Source organism: Cariama cristata, unplaced genomic scaffold (assembly GCF_000690535.1).
Source record: "Cariama cristata isolate BGI_N322 unplaced genomic scaffold, ASM69053v1 scaffold26205, whole genome shotgun sequence".
Lineage (NCBI taxonomy): Eukaryota > Metazoa > Chordata > Aves > Cariamiformes > Cariamidae > Cariama > Cariama cristata.
In genome coordinates, this window is record NW_009618555.1 from 16,842 (window position 1) to 33,401 (window position 16,560).

A 16,560-nucleotide genomic window follows, 5' to 3' on the forward strand; every position below is an offset into this window, starting at 1 on the left:
TGAGACATGAATTCTCCTAGGACGCATAAGCTCAGTTTCAGTATTGTTGGCTTGGGGCAGCACAGACGCGGAGTTATCAGCACTGCTCCTGAGGAACATCTGACTCTTATAAACTCTTTTCCTCTTTTAAGCAGTAATAAAGGTGGTAGAGATACTTTAGACAGCAGCACTTGAGGGAGATGCATTACATTGATGCTTTGCAGACATAATTTTTTTCCTCCACTCTTTTTCCTCATGCTGATATCACACTACTGCTGTAGCAGTAAGATCTAGACTCATTGTACGTGTACAGTAGTCTTGCCAACATCAGGCAGTGTCCTGCAGCCTTTTCCCATCCCTGTCATTGTGAGAAATCCTTGACTGAGTAGCTTTGTGTTCGGAGTATAAAAAAGCAATCGCCCTTTTAAGGTGTTCACAGAGATTTCTGCACAGTGTTCTTTATCACAGCTCCTTGTCCAGAAATTCAAGAAAATAACTTTCTTGAGACTGCCTCAGGAAAAGAACTGAAACTGGAAATGTTTTATTCAGCTGATGGAAGAGAATATTTAACTTCAGGAGGATTCTTGAAAGTTGGGTGGTATTGCTGTGCATGGTCTGTCCCTGGAAGTTCAGCGATAGATTTACTGCATCTTGTGGGGCTTGCAACCCTGTCCAGTCAGTTTGTATTCTTGATGTATCTAGCTTTTCCCACTTCTTTGAGTCTAAAAGGACTAGATTTCTTGCTGAAGGAATGTTGAACAAAAGATCAAAGAAGGCATTAGGATAGCTTTAAAAGCCTGCTTTTTGTGTTGGTGTGCATTCAATTACTCCTTAATTTTTTGTTTTCTTCTTTTCCTTCTAAAATGCAAAGCAAAAATCCAACTAAATATGTTGAGTAAGACTTACCATATGGAGACTTTGGGAGAGGGTGGGATTTGGTCTCTTTAGGGAAGTTGGGTGTTGAGATACCAATACTTTGATACTGCTTTTGGAAACTAGAATAATTGTTGCCGTTCCATCACCAGTCTGGTGATGGCTTGTTCTAAAATACAATATCTGCTGTTGTAGTGTCAGTCCTTGGGCTAAACTTGCTGTACAGACAGAGACAAAACAACAAACCCATTGAGAAATGGGTTGATTTTTCTCTTAAATGCCCATGTTGCTTTCCATTTTTAAGTTTAGTTATTTGCTTTATGAGGAAGTGCTGAAATATGAGTTCCTTAGAGCTCGAGAAGGTCAACATACTTTGACAATTTTCTTAACTACTGGTCAAGGTTTTCTAAAATTTTTGTTTGGGTGGCTTTTTTGTTTGTTTTTAAAGTAGAAGTAAAGACAAGCTTCCTCTGAAGGTAACAGATTACATCAGTGAAAAAAAGGTTTACAGCAATCTTGTGCTTATTTTTTTATTGTCATGAAAGAAAGTATGACCACCTTCTTTACACAATAGTTTTGGGAAGTCCAGTCTCCTTCTTTAATGCTTTCTCCTCTTTTCTTGCTAGTGCTCCGATGTTTCATTTAATGTGTGTCTATTTCTTCAAAATACAGCTGTTTTGGCTGCTTGCTAGAGTTGCAATGTGTCTACAAGGTCAAGTATTAACTGCTGATGATGGACTTTTGCACTGAGCCAGACCCTGACATAGAAACTGACACATCTGCTTATCTGAATATTTTTTTGATCTTTATTAAACAGGTTTTAATTAAAAGTTGTCTTCCAGTCTCAAATCTTATTTCCTCATTTGATCTGCAGTGAAAATTAAGTTCATCACTTTGTGATACCCTACTCATTGCTATATGACAACAGCCTGCCAAACAGACTTTAATATGAGGAATTGGAGAGAATAAGAAGCTGCTTTGCAAGCGAGGTTATGTTCTTGTTCAGCCCTGTCTTATTGGTGAATAATATCCCACTTAACACTTGAAACTTTAGTCACTATCGTAATTGGAAGACAGTGGCTATCTGCCTCCCTGCTGATTCTGTGCTTTAAGGAGTAGGTGTGGTAGGGTGTGAAGCCTCAGCCCACTGCGGTGAAGGCATGCCCGTGCCAGGGAGGAGTGATGTTTCCCTGGTCAGCGCACCTTCGGCGGTGGACCAGAGCCCTTCAGCTGCTCCTCGTGGGGGCTGGGCTGGTTGCTGTGTGTGGGCACTGGCTGTAGATAGTGGGAGCCAACTGAGGGGAAATAAAATAGCTTCATTTTGAAAGCTGTCTTTGTGTCAAGCTGCCACTTGTGCTTTTGAGAAGGCTAGATTGTGTCTGAAATAGATTGTAACATGTCTGTGTTGGTTTGATGGGGAATGTCAAACTGAGAGTGTGCTTCTACATGTGTCTGAGGCAAGTACAAGTCCATACTGCTTCCAGGAAGAAGCTCTCACCTCTGGCTTTCTACTTCAGACCTGTTGCCAAATTGTGCTGCTCGTGGGCTGCAGCGTCAGCAACATGAGGATCTTTAAAGATCCCGTTATACTGTTCAGATTGTTTGGCTTCGTTCCCACCAGGAGACTGATCTTGCTGTGCTGCTTCATCCTCCATGAGTGTTTCAAACATTTGTGTGCCTGCCTTTTTCCTTAGAGTATCCTTTTCCCCTGAAAACCAAACATGGCTTAAACAACTGTAGCACAGAGACACTGTAAAATAAATGTCAGGAGAGGGAGAAAAGACACAGTCCTCTTCAGGTACCATAGGTTGCCTGGCTATCAGAAATGTAGGCTATAGTTCAGTAGGTGCTTTACAAACAAACAGAAAACTCTTTGTTTTAATGTGTGTGTACTGCTGTCATGTCCAAAACATGGGCTGCGATAATGAGTACCTTGGGTGAAATTAGAGAAAGTAGTATTCAAATGTATGTCAGGATTCCAAGGTACTAGAATCTGTTTAAACATGATGTTAACTCAGAAATTACAAAAAAAATGAGACCTAGTGGAGTTATAATTTCTCAACATCTCTTAAATCACAGTGGGCTGATTCCAGACAGTTGTATTTGAAACTCTTAGCTTGCCTTTCAGAGTGGTTAGCGCTCTCTGTCGTATTGTGTGTTCAGGTCTTTTCTTCATTGCTCATTGTGCTAGATTCAAGTAGTGATGAACTGACTGATACTAAAAAAAAAAATAATCAAAAAACAAACCCAGCCCAAAGGTCATTATTAGTCTATATAAATTTAAGTTTTTTGATGTTGGCAGTCCGGTCAGCAAGGCTTATAAAGCAGATTTTAATGCAAAAAGCAGAAATGATTTCTCCTGCAAACTCAACTGAAGACTATCCGTAACATAGTTAAAGTATCAGTGGATGGCCACAGCCAGATAGTCAGTGATAAGTGTTGAACTTGCTGTTCAGAGCATCTCCACATCTACTTGATATTTTGCTTTCCGCAGAACATGTTGTCATGAGCTTGAATAACATCTGTTCTGACTGTATCTGGGTTTTAGGGTATCAAGTGCAGTGCTCTGAAGGCCTGTGTATTCTGGGGCTTAGAAGACAACAAAGTTAAACTACCTTAAGAGACTGGGAGACAGATTGGCTTTGGTGAATATATTCATAGAGCTGGAGAAACACAGTGTTCCAGTTCTGCTTGTACTATGGTCAGTTCCTGATAAAGGCAGGCCTTTTCTTGTTAAATATGTAAGAGTTCGTGGAAATACACTTTCTCCTCAGACTTTATTGAATTCTTTAACTAGCACATAAAGAAATTCAGTGTTGGGGTTCAATTTTGGCGAACAAAAATGTATTTCTAAAGTGAGGACGAGATTTAGATGATAATGAAGTTAATTGTCTTTTGGATTCTAGGTGAGGCTCCTGAGCATTGTGAATCGATGTTTAAACTGAAGCATCTCATTGCAACTTTAATTGTTGAGCACCCTTTACTTGTGAATGCTAGTGAGCAGTTGGGTATTGAACACATCCTCGTCCATGCAATCACAGCAGTCTGCTCAGTTTTCATCTGAGCATTATTGTGCGTTGAACTCAGTGCTAGCCAGCTTGCACCAAAGCTGCTGCCCTGACAAGTGTGCTGAGGCACGTTCATATATTGGGGCTGCAGTAAAAGTGCTTTCCTGCTTGCTTGCATATCTCTTTCAGCCCATGTGCACCACTTTACAGGTTGTCCTAGTTCCCTAAATTTGGAGTTTTGCTTCCCAATGTCATGGGGACAGAAATGAGCCAGTTGACTGTGACTGTTCTGACCAGTTGAGAGACCCGTTTCCAGTTACTCAGCAATTAGCCTTGTGTTAGAGACTGTACAAACACAGGGGGAATAATAAATTTCTTGTTTCAAAGTAATTTTGATGCTAGAGGATGAGTGAGAATGAAAGCTTACTGCCGCAAATGGAATAGCAGTGATGTGTGTGTGGGATTTGGGTTTTCTTTTGGGTTTCTTTGTGGCCATACAGCATACATAAGTTTAAAACAGGGTATTAGGTAGTTTTGTAAATAATTTCTGTAAGTATGAGGGAGAACAAAACAAAAATATTGACTAGAGAGGCTGGATTTAAAGGTAGCATCATAATTTCTCTTTTGTAAGAGAGGTGAGAAGTAGAGTGGGTAGTGGCTATGACTTCTGTATATCTACAGGAAAGCAGTTTGACGATAGGGAAGAGAGGAACTGCATAGTTTGTGAATGTGATTTTTGCATTAGTGTTCTGAGTGGGTATAAGAGTGGTTAAATTCCAGGCATCAAAACAATGTAGCAGGTATTACAGAAATTTAAGGAGTGATACAGCTGGAGCTGAAACTTTGGCAGAGTAGCAGATAAAAAAGTCTTTGTGTTTAATAACTGGAAAAACTGTGAGATTTCGATGTCATCTGGAAGTACAGATCTAGACAGATCCCAGTCAACTGACAAAATTACTTTTTATCCACTGCATTTCCCCCTTTACTGTAAAGACTGCAATAAATCCAGTAATAGTGTATTAAAGCTGTTTTCTCAGGAGTCTATAGAGAGTTCATGGTAAAGACAGGGAGAATTCAAGCTACTGCATTGTACATTACCTGGGTATTAAATTAGTACCCTGCCTTAACTCATACTCTTTCTTCTTCTTTTTTTTTTGTCTTTCAGATTTTCTATTTTGTACATACATTGTTTTGTATATACTGTATATGATGACTTCGGTGGGCAGTGAACGTACCCGGGGCACTCGGGACAAAACGCAAATTTCAACCACACAGCCAACACAACCACAGAAACAAGTAGTACAGGTACGTGATACTATATAGTCTTCTTTGAGTTGAAAGTGAGCATATAATGATATGCATTTCTTTCCTAAGTCAGTGAAAACTGAGAGAAGACTGGAGGAAAAATCATGGTCTATTTTGGAAGAGTATGTTTGATATCTTACTTTACTTAGTCAGTGATCCAGCACAGCTTTAAGTTGTTCCTGAATTCTTGTCTCTGAAGGAGCTTTGTGTTCTTCAGCAACGTTTCCCATCAGTGAGGAATTCTATGCCTGTGCCTGTGTCGGGGTTTCTGTCCCGTGACCTCAGTGTCCTCAGATCTCAGCTCTTCTGTATGTCAGCCTCCTGATGCTAGAAGATTTCTGATTAATAGCGGAATTTGGGTGGGTGAGAAAAGCTTCGTTAGATGCGTGCTGTGTTCTATAGCATGGTTCAGCATATCCACAAGTCACAAAACCCTAAACTTCTTGCACAGCATCCTGACACACATCCAGAGTGAAATGAAGATGGTTGTCCACTAGTGGACTAAAATTATTTTAAGTATCTGAGACTGAAATTAAGTTCTTACCCCACTGTCTTGATTCTCAGCAGCAGAGTAGTTAAGTTGTGTGCTTGTCTGGGTTACAGAGAGTGCAAAATGTCTCTGCTCCTGGCAACTCATTATTCTTTTGTCAGCTACTTCTCAAAATTGGACTCTATTCAAGAATTGCCTCAGTTTTCTGCTCGCAGAGAGTGCATCAGACTAGAGGTGCTCCCCTGGGAAACTGTGTCTTTTATGGTTTTCTAGACTGATCTTTAACATGGAGGGGCTCTTGTTCTGTTTTGTACAGTATTGATTATGTGACCTCAAGCCCTTGCCATCTCCTTGTGTTGCAGCGCTTTGCATGGTGGTGATTCACGCTAGTGTGTGGATTTAGAAACTGACTTTGAACAGATTAAGTTGAATTTGGTTTTGTTTTATGAGAAGTAAATCTGCAGGAGTGTAGCAAGCAGGTTGACAGAAGTGGTGGTTTCCCCCTTTTTGACCTTTGCAAGACAGCAGTGGAGTATTCTGCCCAGTTTAGGGGTTCCCTGGCACAAGACAGACATTGGCAGATGGGAGCAAGTCCAGTGAAGAGCTGCGAAGATGATTGAGAGACTGGAGCACAAGATGAATGAGGGGTGGCTGAGGGAACTGGGTTTACTCAGCCCTAAGAAGGCAAGGCAAGGTAAGGTCGTATCTTCTATTCAGATACGTCATGAAGGAGTATAGAAAAGGTGAAGCCAGACTCTTCTCAGAGCGACAATGGTGCAAGTTGGAACACTGGAAATTCCAGCTGGTAAAAGGAAAAAAATTGTTTACCGTCAAGACAGACATGGATTAGAGAGATTGTGGGATCTGTCTGGCCCCAGGCAGCTGCTCTGATGGGACATGTTCTCAGTTGGAAGTTGCAATGGTGTATCACTGAAGGACCTTTCCAACCACTGTGATTCACTGATTTTAAGCATTAAGTCATACAGACCTTTTTCTGCATTTTGTTTGCTTATTCTACTTCTTACATTATAGATACTGATTTGGTCAATTCAGTGGAAAAGATGGTTGTTTAATATACAGCAATTGTGGTTTAGTGCACCGTATTTTTTTTTATTGTTTAGATATCAGATGGTCCTTTCTGCTTAGCCAGGTTTTACAGATCAACAGAAATGTGTGGGATTTTACTGTTTAATCACCACTGATGCATTTTTCTGAATGTAGAATAATGTTGCTTTCCCAAATGAAGATTTCATTGTCATAATATCACATTGATCATTATTTAAGTTATTAAAAAAATTACATCGCGGTTCTTTTGCATTGCTTCTGGATAATAAATACACCATTACTGTCACTTAATTTTCTGTTTTGCATGCTCTGTTTTCTGGTACTTTGAAGTTAGTTAAAAATTTCCTGCACTCTGTTATGTGCCAAAGGTAGTGTATCTTGCAAGGTTAAGTTTTAGTTGTCTAAAGATGCTACTATTTTCTTAGTTGTGTTTAAAACATAATTTAACTCTTTTGTAGGATACTACAATGTTATTTGTAATGATGGTGCCTCAAAAATAAAGAACAATCACTCACTGGAAAAAAATCAAAAAAATAAAAAAAAAATCAGTGATACTGATTTGGTGTTTGTGTAGTAAACCCATCTTGTGCGGTTTAGTTGGGTTTTTTTTTGTTCTGACTCTTCAGTTCCATCTGGGTATAATCAATTGGCATAAGTATTAGTGATATTGCACCTACTTGTTTCTAAGCTCTGTGCTTACACAGGAAGACTGAAGATACTGTCACACATTTGATATTGTTGTAAAATTTGTATATTTTTGTCTTCTAACATGGACTTGAAAAAATGTGGTTTTACAGAAAAAATGAATCTTCATGGCTTCCCCTTTTTGGTCGAATATGCCATTGTGTCTCTACAGAAATCGCATTGTCTCAATGTTTTTACTCTGCATATCTTGAAAGGAAATCTCTTCACTAGCTTAAAAGATGCAGTGGGCCTGAGAAGGCTGAAGTCAGAGCGAGAAGATGTATCAACAAGGCTCAGTTCCTGAAACCAGCAGACCTTTTGTTTTTGCTCTCTACTGAGCTCTCAGCATAAACCAAGAAAGAGCTCCTTTGCACAGAACACCGCACTGACCGGGAGGCTTTGGTGGAGCATGGCACCAGGGCTGGTGCAGGGAATTCCAGAGCAGCCTTTCCTCTGTGTTACTGAGTGGAGTGACATATGAAGCTGTCAGCATGACACTTTTTGAAAATGTGAAGTAGTGCAAAGTGCTTAACTCAGTTACAAACGCTAATTGTCTTGGAACGTCGCCTCTGAGCACAGCAAATGTCACTTCCCTCAAGGAACTGGGACAGCTGCAGTAACTTCTCAGAAAATAAGCAGCTGGTGATGTATGGTGGAGTAATTTTTAGACTCTTCTCAGCGTTTACACTTGGCGACCTCCTCTAGAGCTTGTATTTGTGGTAAACTCCAAAAGTGAAGCAGTTTGAGGCTGATTAAGGCTGAACTTGTGAGGCACAGAGTTTCATGACGGTGTCCTGTGAAGTGAGACTTCGAGGGGTGAGATTCAACCAGTTGCCCGGGATGAATCTGTCAAGAATTTCGGTGGATGGAGTAGTCCCCTTCTCAGTGAAGAAGTCTTCCACAGCACATCTGCTTGCATTTTGAGTCCTGTCTCTCTTCAGTATCAGCCTTCTCTAGCATGAGACAGAAGCGTCTTCTGTTTGAGTGGAAATCAAATTAGGTCCAGGATCATGTAGTGGAGATGGTATTTTCATGGAGTGCAGTTCAAGTAGACTGCAAATGCCTTGCTATGAAGAGTGGTCTGCATAATGCAACATTAGTGTTCTTGAGTTGCTTTCTGTCTGGGGCAGCCATAGCCTGTTTGGATTTACGACAGTTTACTGCATCCATCCACTTTAGTCTTTCAGCTTTTGGAGAAGTTGCCAGCATGGATTTGTGGTCCAGAAATGTTACAGAAGCATCAAATATTTCATCAATAGCAAGATGCGTTAGCAGTTTTCAGAGACCAATATTCGCTTATAAAGAAAATAAGTGCAGCTGTTGCAGGCAAGATCTTGAGGCGTGACTGAATCTTTTTTTAAGTGCTCGTAAAACTACAGTCAGGTTTTTGTTGGGAGAGTCATGGAAGGTGATATGAGCAGGAATCATAGGAGATGTGGTTACTTTAGAAATACTGTTGCCAGTTTGTTATGATAAAACTCTAACTCTGGAGTGGTAGATACTAAATAAAAGTAATGATATCAAAGCCTAGGCTTCTGTGGAAAATTCTGTTTTATTGCGTGGTTGTCTTGTCTGCGTGGTGACCTTTAAGTCATTCAGACTCATTAGAACGTGTGGAAATTGCTTCTGTCCCAACTAACTTTTTAACTATAAAATGGGCATAGAGGAGATGTTAATCCCTTCCACATAGCACCTCTGTGCTTGTTGTGTATGTTCTTTTTGAGAATTTGGAGGAAAAAAATATAGCGACACTAGGAGATACTTTTAAAAAATATATTGTTACCTTTTGTGTACTTTATTGGATGTTTGCATTTTTCAGGCAACAGCAGAACAGATTCGCCTTGCTCAGATGATCTACGATAAGAACGACGCAGACTTTGAAGATAAAGTAAAACAAGTATGTTCCTTCTGGTGCAGAGTTTTTATACCCTGCAATAAGATGCTCCACAGCTGGCTTGCATTTTGGAGCTAGACTGTCTGTTTCTGATTTAAATGAAACCTTTTTCAGAAGGATGTAAGTTGAACTAGGAAAAGGTGCTCTTATTGCACTATACAAGAAATTATGTGGTAATATAGCTCTGACTGTATAGTTACATCAGTGTGTTTTCCTTTGTAGACAAGCCTTTAAGCCAGAATTCATCTGTGCTGATGTCTCTTCCAGATTCTATCTCTCTAGAATGGTCCTGATGCTTAATGATTGCCAGAATAAAGAGTGCATTCAACTTGTCCACATGTACATGCACATGGGAAAAATATGTCACCTGTGTAAACTGAGTATTCCAATATCTGGGCTGTTTTTCAGGAACAGTAAAAATCTAATCATAGCTTAAAGGTGAATTCAAGTGTTATTAAAAAAAATAATCTGACCTCCCAGATCTGTGTATGCGTTAAAATGATAGAATTACACTGTGAAAATGAAATTTCACACCATTTCCTCTACCATGCTGAGTTTCAGGTGTAGATGCTCAAGCTTCCATTACCCAGTTATAGCTGAGACCATTAACTCAAGCAGTACTGAGAGTCTGGGTCCCTGTTCGGCTGTGGATGTTGGTAATTTTGTCCTACTGAGCACGTCACAACTCATGAAGAACCTAGGAGTACATGGGAGAGAAGAATCAGTGTGAATGCATTAATGCAGCAGAGGAGCAGATTTCTTGGTTTCTCTTCCATTGTAAAACTTCCTCTGAAGCATTACTAAGTGCTTTTTGTTGTTCTTGTTATAAACTTGTTCTGTTGCTGTGCCAGAAGTGAAGTCTTGTACTTCCTGAATCCAAAGGGTCCTCATCAATAGTGCTTGTAGCTCTGGTGGTGGGAAGGATAAAAATTAATTTCTGCGCAGGAAATCTGCAGTATTTTACACTGTGCATGTATGTTTCTAGTTCATGTAGTTTTTTTATTTGGGTGAAGTTGTTGGATGTCCCATGACAGACTGATTATTTCCATCCCACAGTCCTCAGGATGTGCACTGCAGGTCCTTGGAGCATAATTCAGTACGAGGTCTTAAGCAGCCATCACTTGGGCTTTTTGTGTGGCCTTATGCTGAAATGGATCGAAGGAGCTGATCTGGCTGAAAAGTAACCTTTTTCTTAGTCTGGATGTTTTTCAGATGGATGTGTTCTCAGCTATGGCTTACCTTATGTCTAATCTCACACAGTGGGATAAAGTGGGGGATGTTTGATGGGGAGGGAGAGAGGATGATACTGGAGCTATCCAGGTCTTTTTCATCTTTATCGTCATATACTGCTGTCTCTGGCGTGACAGCATTTGCTGCAAGCATAAAGGGGAAAAAAATACAGGTGTGAAAGAGTGCTTTCTTGATTACCGTTTAATTTGTGTTTCATCCTATCTCATATCTGAATCCCAAGCAGATCTGTAAAATGCAGATACTTTTATTTAGGATTTTAGTTTGCTCTGACGCAGTAGCTATGCCTTTTCTTGGAATCAGTGGTGATACTAACTTTTATTTTCTTATGATGATAATTTAGATGTTTTAACATGTCTGACTTCTACTGCCAGCTTATGGAAGTGACGGGGAAAAACCAGGATGAGTGCATAGTGGCACTACATGATTGTAACGGGGATGTGAACAGAGCAATCAACATACTGCTGGAAGGAAGTTCAGACACGGTAAGGTTTTACTTTCATATTAAACTGCTCTTTTTGTTTGCTGTGTCTTTCTACTTCTAAGAAATGATTGGGAAAGTTGTATTTCAGAGGCTTTTGATTTCCATGCCTCCATTCAAATTCTTTTGAAGGAAATGGAGACTGGGGCAGCTTCTCTACTGCATGCATACCTTAGCGTAGGTTGAACCTTGAAAATGTTGTGGGTGTTCAGCTGGTCTTTTGCAGAGTCCTCTGTCTTTCATTTACAGGCAGGAATTTTAACTCTGCAGCAGAGCTCAGTGCTCTGTCAGACATGGGCCTGGTGTTTGCTGCAATGTCTGTAGCACCTCCACAACCCAGAGACCTGAGAATAAGTGTTTGCCACCAAAGGCAATCTTTATAAACCTAAAGGGCATGCAGATATTTTAAGTTGTGCAACTTCTGTAGGTGTGCATTGCCAATATTGAAGTTGGAGGAGGTTTCCACATCCGAAAGTTGCATTGACAATGCTGCTAATGGCAGAAGACGATACAGCAAGTAGCTGCTCCTTTCAGTCTGTTGCTCTTTTGCATGACTTCATTGAAAAACAGAAAGAGGAGACTAAACAATGTGTGTATAACAATAAATAATGTTGCTTAGAATGTTGCACAGAGCAATTTTTTAACTCAAAAGATATCAGGAAAATGTATCTTGCTGCAGTTGAAGTTTTTGCTGGAAGGACTTCTTACAGTTTATCCGAGGTGGTAAACTAGATTCTCTCTCATCTAAATTGGGAAAGAAACCTGGACTTCCTTTCCTAATGCTAAGCATTAGTATTTCCTGTGATTTGTCAGGATGTGTAGTCTGGCTTATTGTTAGTGAGGAAACTCACCCACACACACCCCCTAAATCTAGGATGCGTACTGTTCTGACTGAGGGGATTTTCTTTTCTATCCCCTTTACATTTAACAGAATTGAGGTAATCTAAAATCCGCAAGTATGTAATACTGAGCGAGCTGGCATGTTAGGAGTAGAACAGAACATTTCACCTTGATTAAATCTGTTTTGGTAATGTGCTGGGTTTGTGTTCTCTTGTACTTCTCATATTTGCCATTTTCTAGTTGAAAATAGTTCTCTGATGCAGAATGTTAAATGCTTTCTTACTTCAACAAATTGTTGTAAGTGATCATGACATGGAAGAAACTTTCTGAACTCATTTATCAATTAGAAACAACATATCCATGTGTTCTATCTTTTGACAAGTCCATCTGAACCCACTGCTCTCTGCAGACAAAATGCAACTTAGAAACAAATACAGAGAATGTAAAGGGCTCCAGGAGGAAGGGGTATTAATTGAAGGGTTTGAAGAAATTTATTGTTCTTCATGGAAGTTTGTGGGCCTCCAACTTGAAGGGTTTGTTTTAAGACCGTTATATTCCAGAACAGTTTAACCATGGATTTGACATAAAGTTGAAAGCGGAGGTACTACTAGTTCTGAATGCAGATTCCTTGATCTCTTTTTCTAGTTTCACTCTGCTTTGATGCACTAGAAGAGTTTTACCTCATTTGGAAGAATATGTGTCTGTCCAGTTTGAGGGATTAGAAGAGCAAGGAGTCATAGCTAGAATGTCTATTTATAATTTCTCTGGTACTCTGCCAGTTTTGTATAAATTTTTTTTTTTTTTTTTTTAAATACTGTGATCTTTAGGGGTTTGTGCTATCTGACTTAGTCTTTATGAAGACTGCATTTGTAACAGTTGTGATAGGCTGGCTTTGGACAGGTAAAGGTTTGTGGATGAGAGTAGAGAAGGGCATGGGGTTTTTTGCCAAAGACTTGTATTCATTTAACTTTCTACAGGTGTAAGATCCATTTTATGCCTGGCTATGTTTTACTTCCTAAACATTTGAAGATAGAACAGAGAGGACCTTTCAGATTATTCTTCTTTCTGTCTAAGATCAGGCCAGCAAGAAAGCTTCCGTCACATATTTTTGAAGATCAGGCCCACAACTGTCATTTGGGTTACTTCAGACCTTGTCAGCTGAAATTGTAATCAGTTAGCTCCCTTACAAAAACAGACAGCTTCAATAGTCTGTGAGGGTTTCCCATACCCAGAGGTAGCACCATCCTCTGTGTTAAAGAACATGCCCAGCTTCTCAAGGCTTTCCTCAGAATTGTATTGTAAGAAAGCATGGATCTGATGCTTTGTAGTTGTCCTTTTACTGATCCTTCCCAAGTCATGTAAAACCTTACTAAGGAGAGGCTACTTCCTCTTAAGCTTTGCAGGATCAGCTAGTTTTTGGGTATTTCTTAAAATGGTCAAAGATCTTTTGGCACCATGCCCATCAGTGAAATACTAGTGCTTTCTGCTTGGTTCTTCAGTTGTCAGTGCAGTTATTTTTCCTTCTGTGAAGTGTCTCTAAAGCTCTAGGAGTGTTTTAGTGTGTAATGCAGTCACACAGGCTATGGCAGGTGAAGCTATGTGATAGTTGCTGGAGGAAACAGTTTTCTGTTGCATAAATAACATGATGTTGCTTGAATGCATAGCTTTGTACTTCTAATCCATGCTGTCTGTGCTTCACTTAAGTTGGCTTGTGACAGTGTAGTCTTCTATACTGGAGATGAAATTGAAAAGTGATTTCAGCCTTCTTTCTCACCTGTACCATGTTAAAAAATAAGAGAAACTAACAAGTCTATTAGTACTTATTCTCTCAACATTGAGTTTATTATCTGAAACATAGAGTTTATACTCGTAAACTGCTTTGTTAACCTGCTTTCTTAATAGCATTCGTTTTCTTAATTCTGGGCAGCTTGGACTAGGTGATCATTGCCTGCCTTGTGAGGGCTTCTGAATTGCTGTTGTCTGAATTGAGAGGAGATAGGGTAGGATCTAAAAGTACCGATACCCAACCTTTTTTGTTTGATGCAGGTGCCTATCAGAGGTCATGGCTTTAGTGCTTCCTGGTTGATGACACCGTATTTGCATACGCAAATTTCCTGCTTAAATACCTTACCTACACTCTAAGCTTCTAGAGATGGAGACATACATATAAACCTGTCTGCCATCTTAATAGTTTGCAAATAATACCTTCTTCTTTGCTTTGCAACTATGGCTCATCGGAGTAACCATGCAATTGCATAATGTATGAGGTGCTGTGCTATTCTTAGCAAGTGTTTTAGTCATTTTATTTTAAACTCCTACAGATACTCCTGTGGAGCCTATACGATCACTGAATTTATTTTAAGGATGGAGTTTAATATTAAAGCTGAAGCCTATGTTTGAACCTCAGTCCCTTGTCCTGTTTAGACATGTTTTTTCCTGTATTATGCTGTGTGTGGTGAGCTGTAGCTGTTAAGAGTGGATGGTCTGGCTTATTATGGCCCCAGTTGTCCCAAGCTGCTGTTCTGTCATGCTGTCTCTTGCTGCTTGAATTCTAGTACGTCTGGATAATGGTTTTTCTTTTTTTTTTTTTTTTGTCCTTTAGGCCTTGTACTTATTTTCATCAATTTCTTGTTCAGTGGTGCTCATAAGCATTTTTTCATTGCCTTGGGAGAAAAAGATGGCTCTGTGCATGTTCCCTTGCTAGATTTGTGGAGGTAGTTGAAAAGGATACTGTTACTTGCTTTGCAGATTTTCTGCGTTATGGTCATATCTAGGCTTCATTGAACTAGGAAAAGTCCATTATAGCCAGAAATGTTTGGGATTCTCACATTCCACAAGACTATCCAACTTCTAAAACTGATTTCTTTCTCCTCTCTTCCCAAAAATACAGCCTGTGTTTCCATTTGTGTCAGTGTAGTTTGCAAGGTATTACGTATGTGATTTTATGCAAATACCTGCTTTTTTTCATGAACCAGAGGGGTATGAGGTGGAAGTATGCATTGAGAGCTGTCTCTTCCTTTTTGACTTCTGTATCTAATTCTATTCTACCCAAATAGACTTCTTGGGAGACTGTAGGGGGAAAGAAGAAAAGCCTTGGAAAGGAAAGTTCAGAAAACAAAGAGAACAGAGAAAAACGAGGGGACAGAGAAGTGAGTCGCGGACGGGGAAGTTCCAACAGACGGGGAAGAGGAGGCAGCCGTGGCCGAGAGTGTACGTATAGGGGTTCATTTTTAAAGATTCAGACACTTTCTTGCAGCTGATACTGGCTGAGTTAAGTGCGAATGCTTAATGGAGTAAGGTATGTCCGAGCTATAGTTCAGCACTGAAGGGATCATAACTTGTTTGTTGACAGATCAAGCGTACCTGTTGCACGTGACTTGGTTTTGGGATGGTCTATGCTTGTTCAGAGACGCTCAATTTAATTTAAATTACTGTGCCTTTTTTGATTAATTGATCTTGTACAAATTGCTGTTCTTTATCGAAGTTTTACAATTGAGTCTTTCTAAGACTGCTTGAGAGCAAGTGTGTCACCGCACAGCTGATATACTTTTTTGTTTCTTTTAATGAAAAAATGAACCAAGTTTAACTCCATCTCCTTTTATGAGTGGGAGAACCTGAAGATGTTCTCATCTTCTCATAAGGGAAATAGAAATACTGGGATTGTCAGTCATTTATTACTCACGTAAGCCAACCAAAGGTGAGCTTCTACAACAAAGAAAATTCTTTGTGAATTGAAACGTTTAAAAATTTGCTACAGTGTATACATGTGCAACAATACATTGTGCAAAAGCAAACTGGTGTTTCCAAGCTAGGTAGAAGCACATTGGATCTCCATTGGATACATGTTGCTTATTTCTCTAAGTTTTATCAGCTGTATCAAAGCTGTATACATTGCCTTTAAGGGACACACACAGCACTGATAGATGAGCAGAGAAAGCAGAATGAAAACAGTGTGTTTAGCTTTTCACTTAAAAGCAGGAAAAATAGTTACAATACTAACCAACTCTTCTAATTCGTTGTTGGAATATATTCAAATATTGTGCAAATGAAGACGCTGTGAATCACTGTAGAATAGAGTAACATCAAGATAGGAAAAATATTAATAAAATTTGCAACTCTGCTTAAAACAAATTGAAATCGGATCCATCAAAATGAAAGTGAGGGCCAAAATTTTTGCCAAAGCCAAATGCTGCCTGTCTCTTGCTGTGAACTGAAATTAAAGATTTTTCAGATGATTACCAAGTCTTGATATTCTCTTCCCAGCTTTATGTCCAAGCATTAGTGATTTTGTTGCTGCCGTTAGGAGAAGGTGTGCGGTACAAAAATCTCAGCAGTGTTTTAAGTGGCCAGTCATTTTTTTTTTTTCCCCTTCAAGGAGTCAGCCATCTTTCAGAGTACCTTCTCAGGAGTTTTCCACGAAATAGTTAAGTTACAGTGTTTTTCTAATGCCTCACCTTCACACCGTTATCATCCCCTGTGATTTAAATACACAGGAGAGTTCTTTTAAGTTTCCCTGGTTGTACAGGGATTTGGTGTGGGCAGACAGGAGAAAAGTTGGTGTTCTTGGTTATCCTTTTTTCTTTCACTGTTGCAACCCAGTGTGTTATCAAGGAACCAAAGCATGAGGCAGCTGTATTTCCTACCTCATTGAAGACATGAGGCCATAATTAATTTAATAGTGTAGGCTCCAAAA

The 16,560-nt window shown here is 39.6% G+C and overlaps 1 protein-coding gene across 1 annotated transcript; it reads left to right on the forward strand.

Annotated features, from left to right (window-relative positions):
- Window positions 1-3,758: 3,758 nt before the first annotated feature.
- On the forward strand, window positions 3,759-15,077 carry LOC104162228 (ubiquitin-associated protein 2-like; the record flags this gene model as incomplete). The annotated part of the gene is made up of 5 exons (XM_009700907.1): window positions 3,759-3,860; window positions 5,026-5,165; window positions 9,224-9,301; window positions 10,921-11,031; window positions 14,924-15,077. Coding segments are annotated over 5 exons (585 nt in total), but the record flags the coding sequence as incomplete, so codon positions are not given.
- Window positions 15,078-16,560: the final 1,483 nt, after the last annotated feature.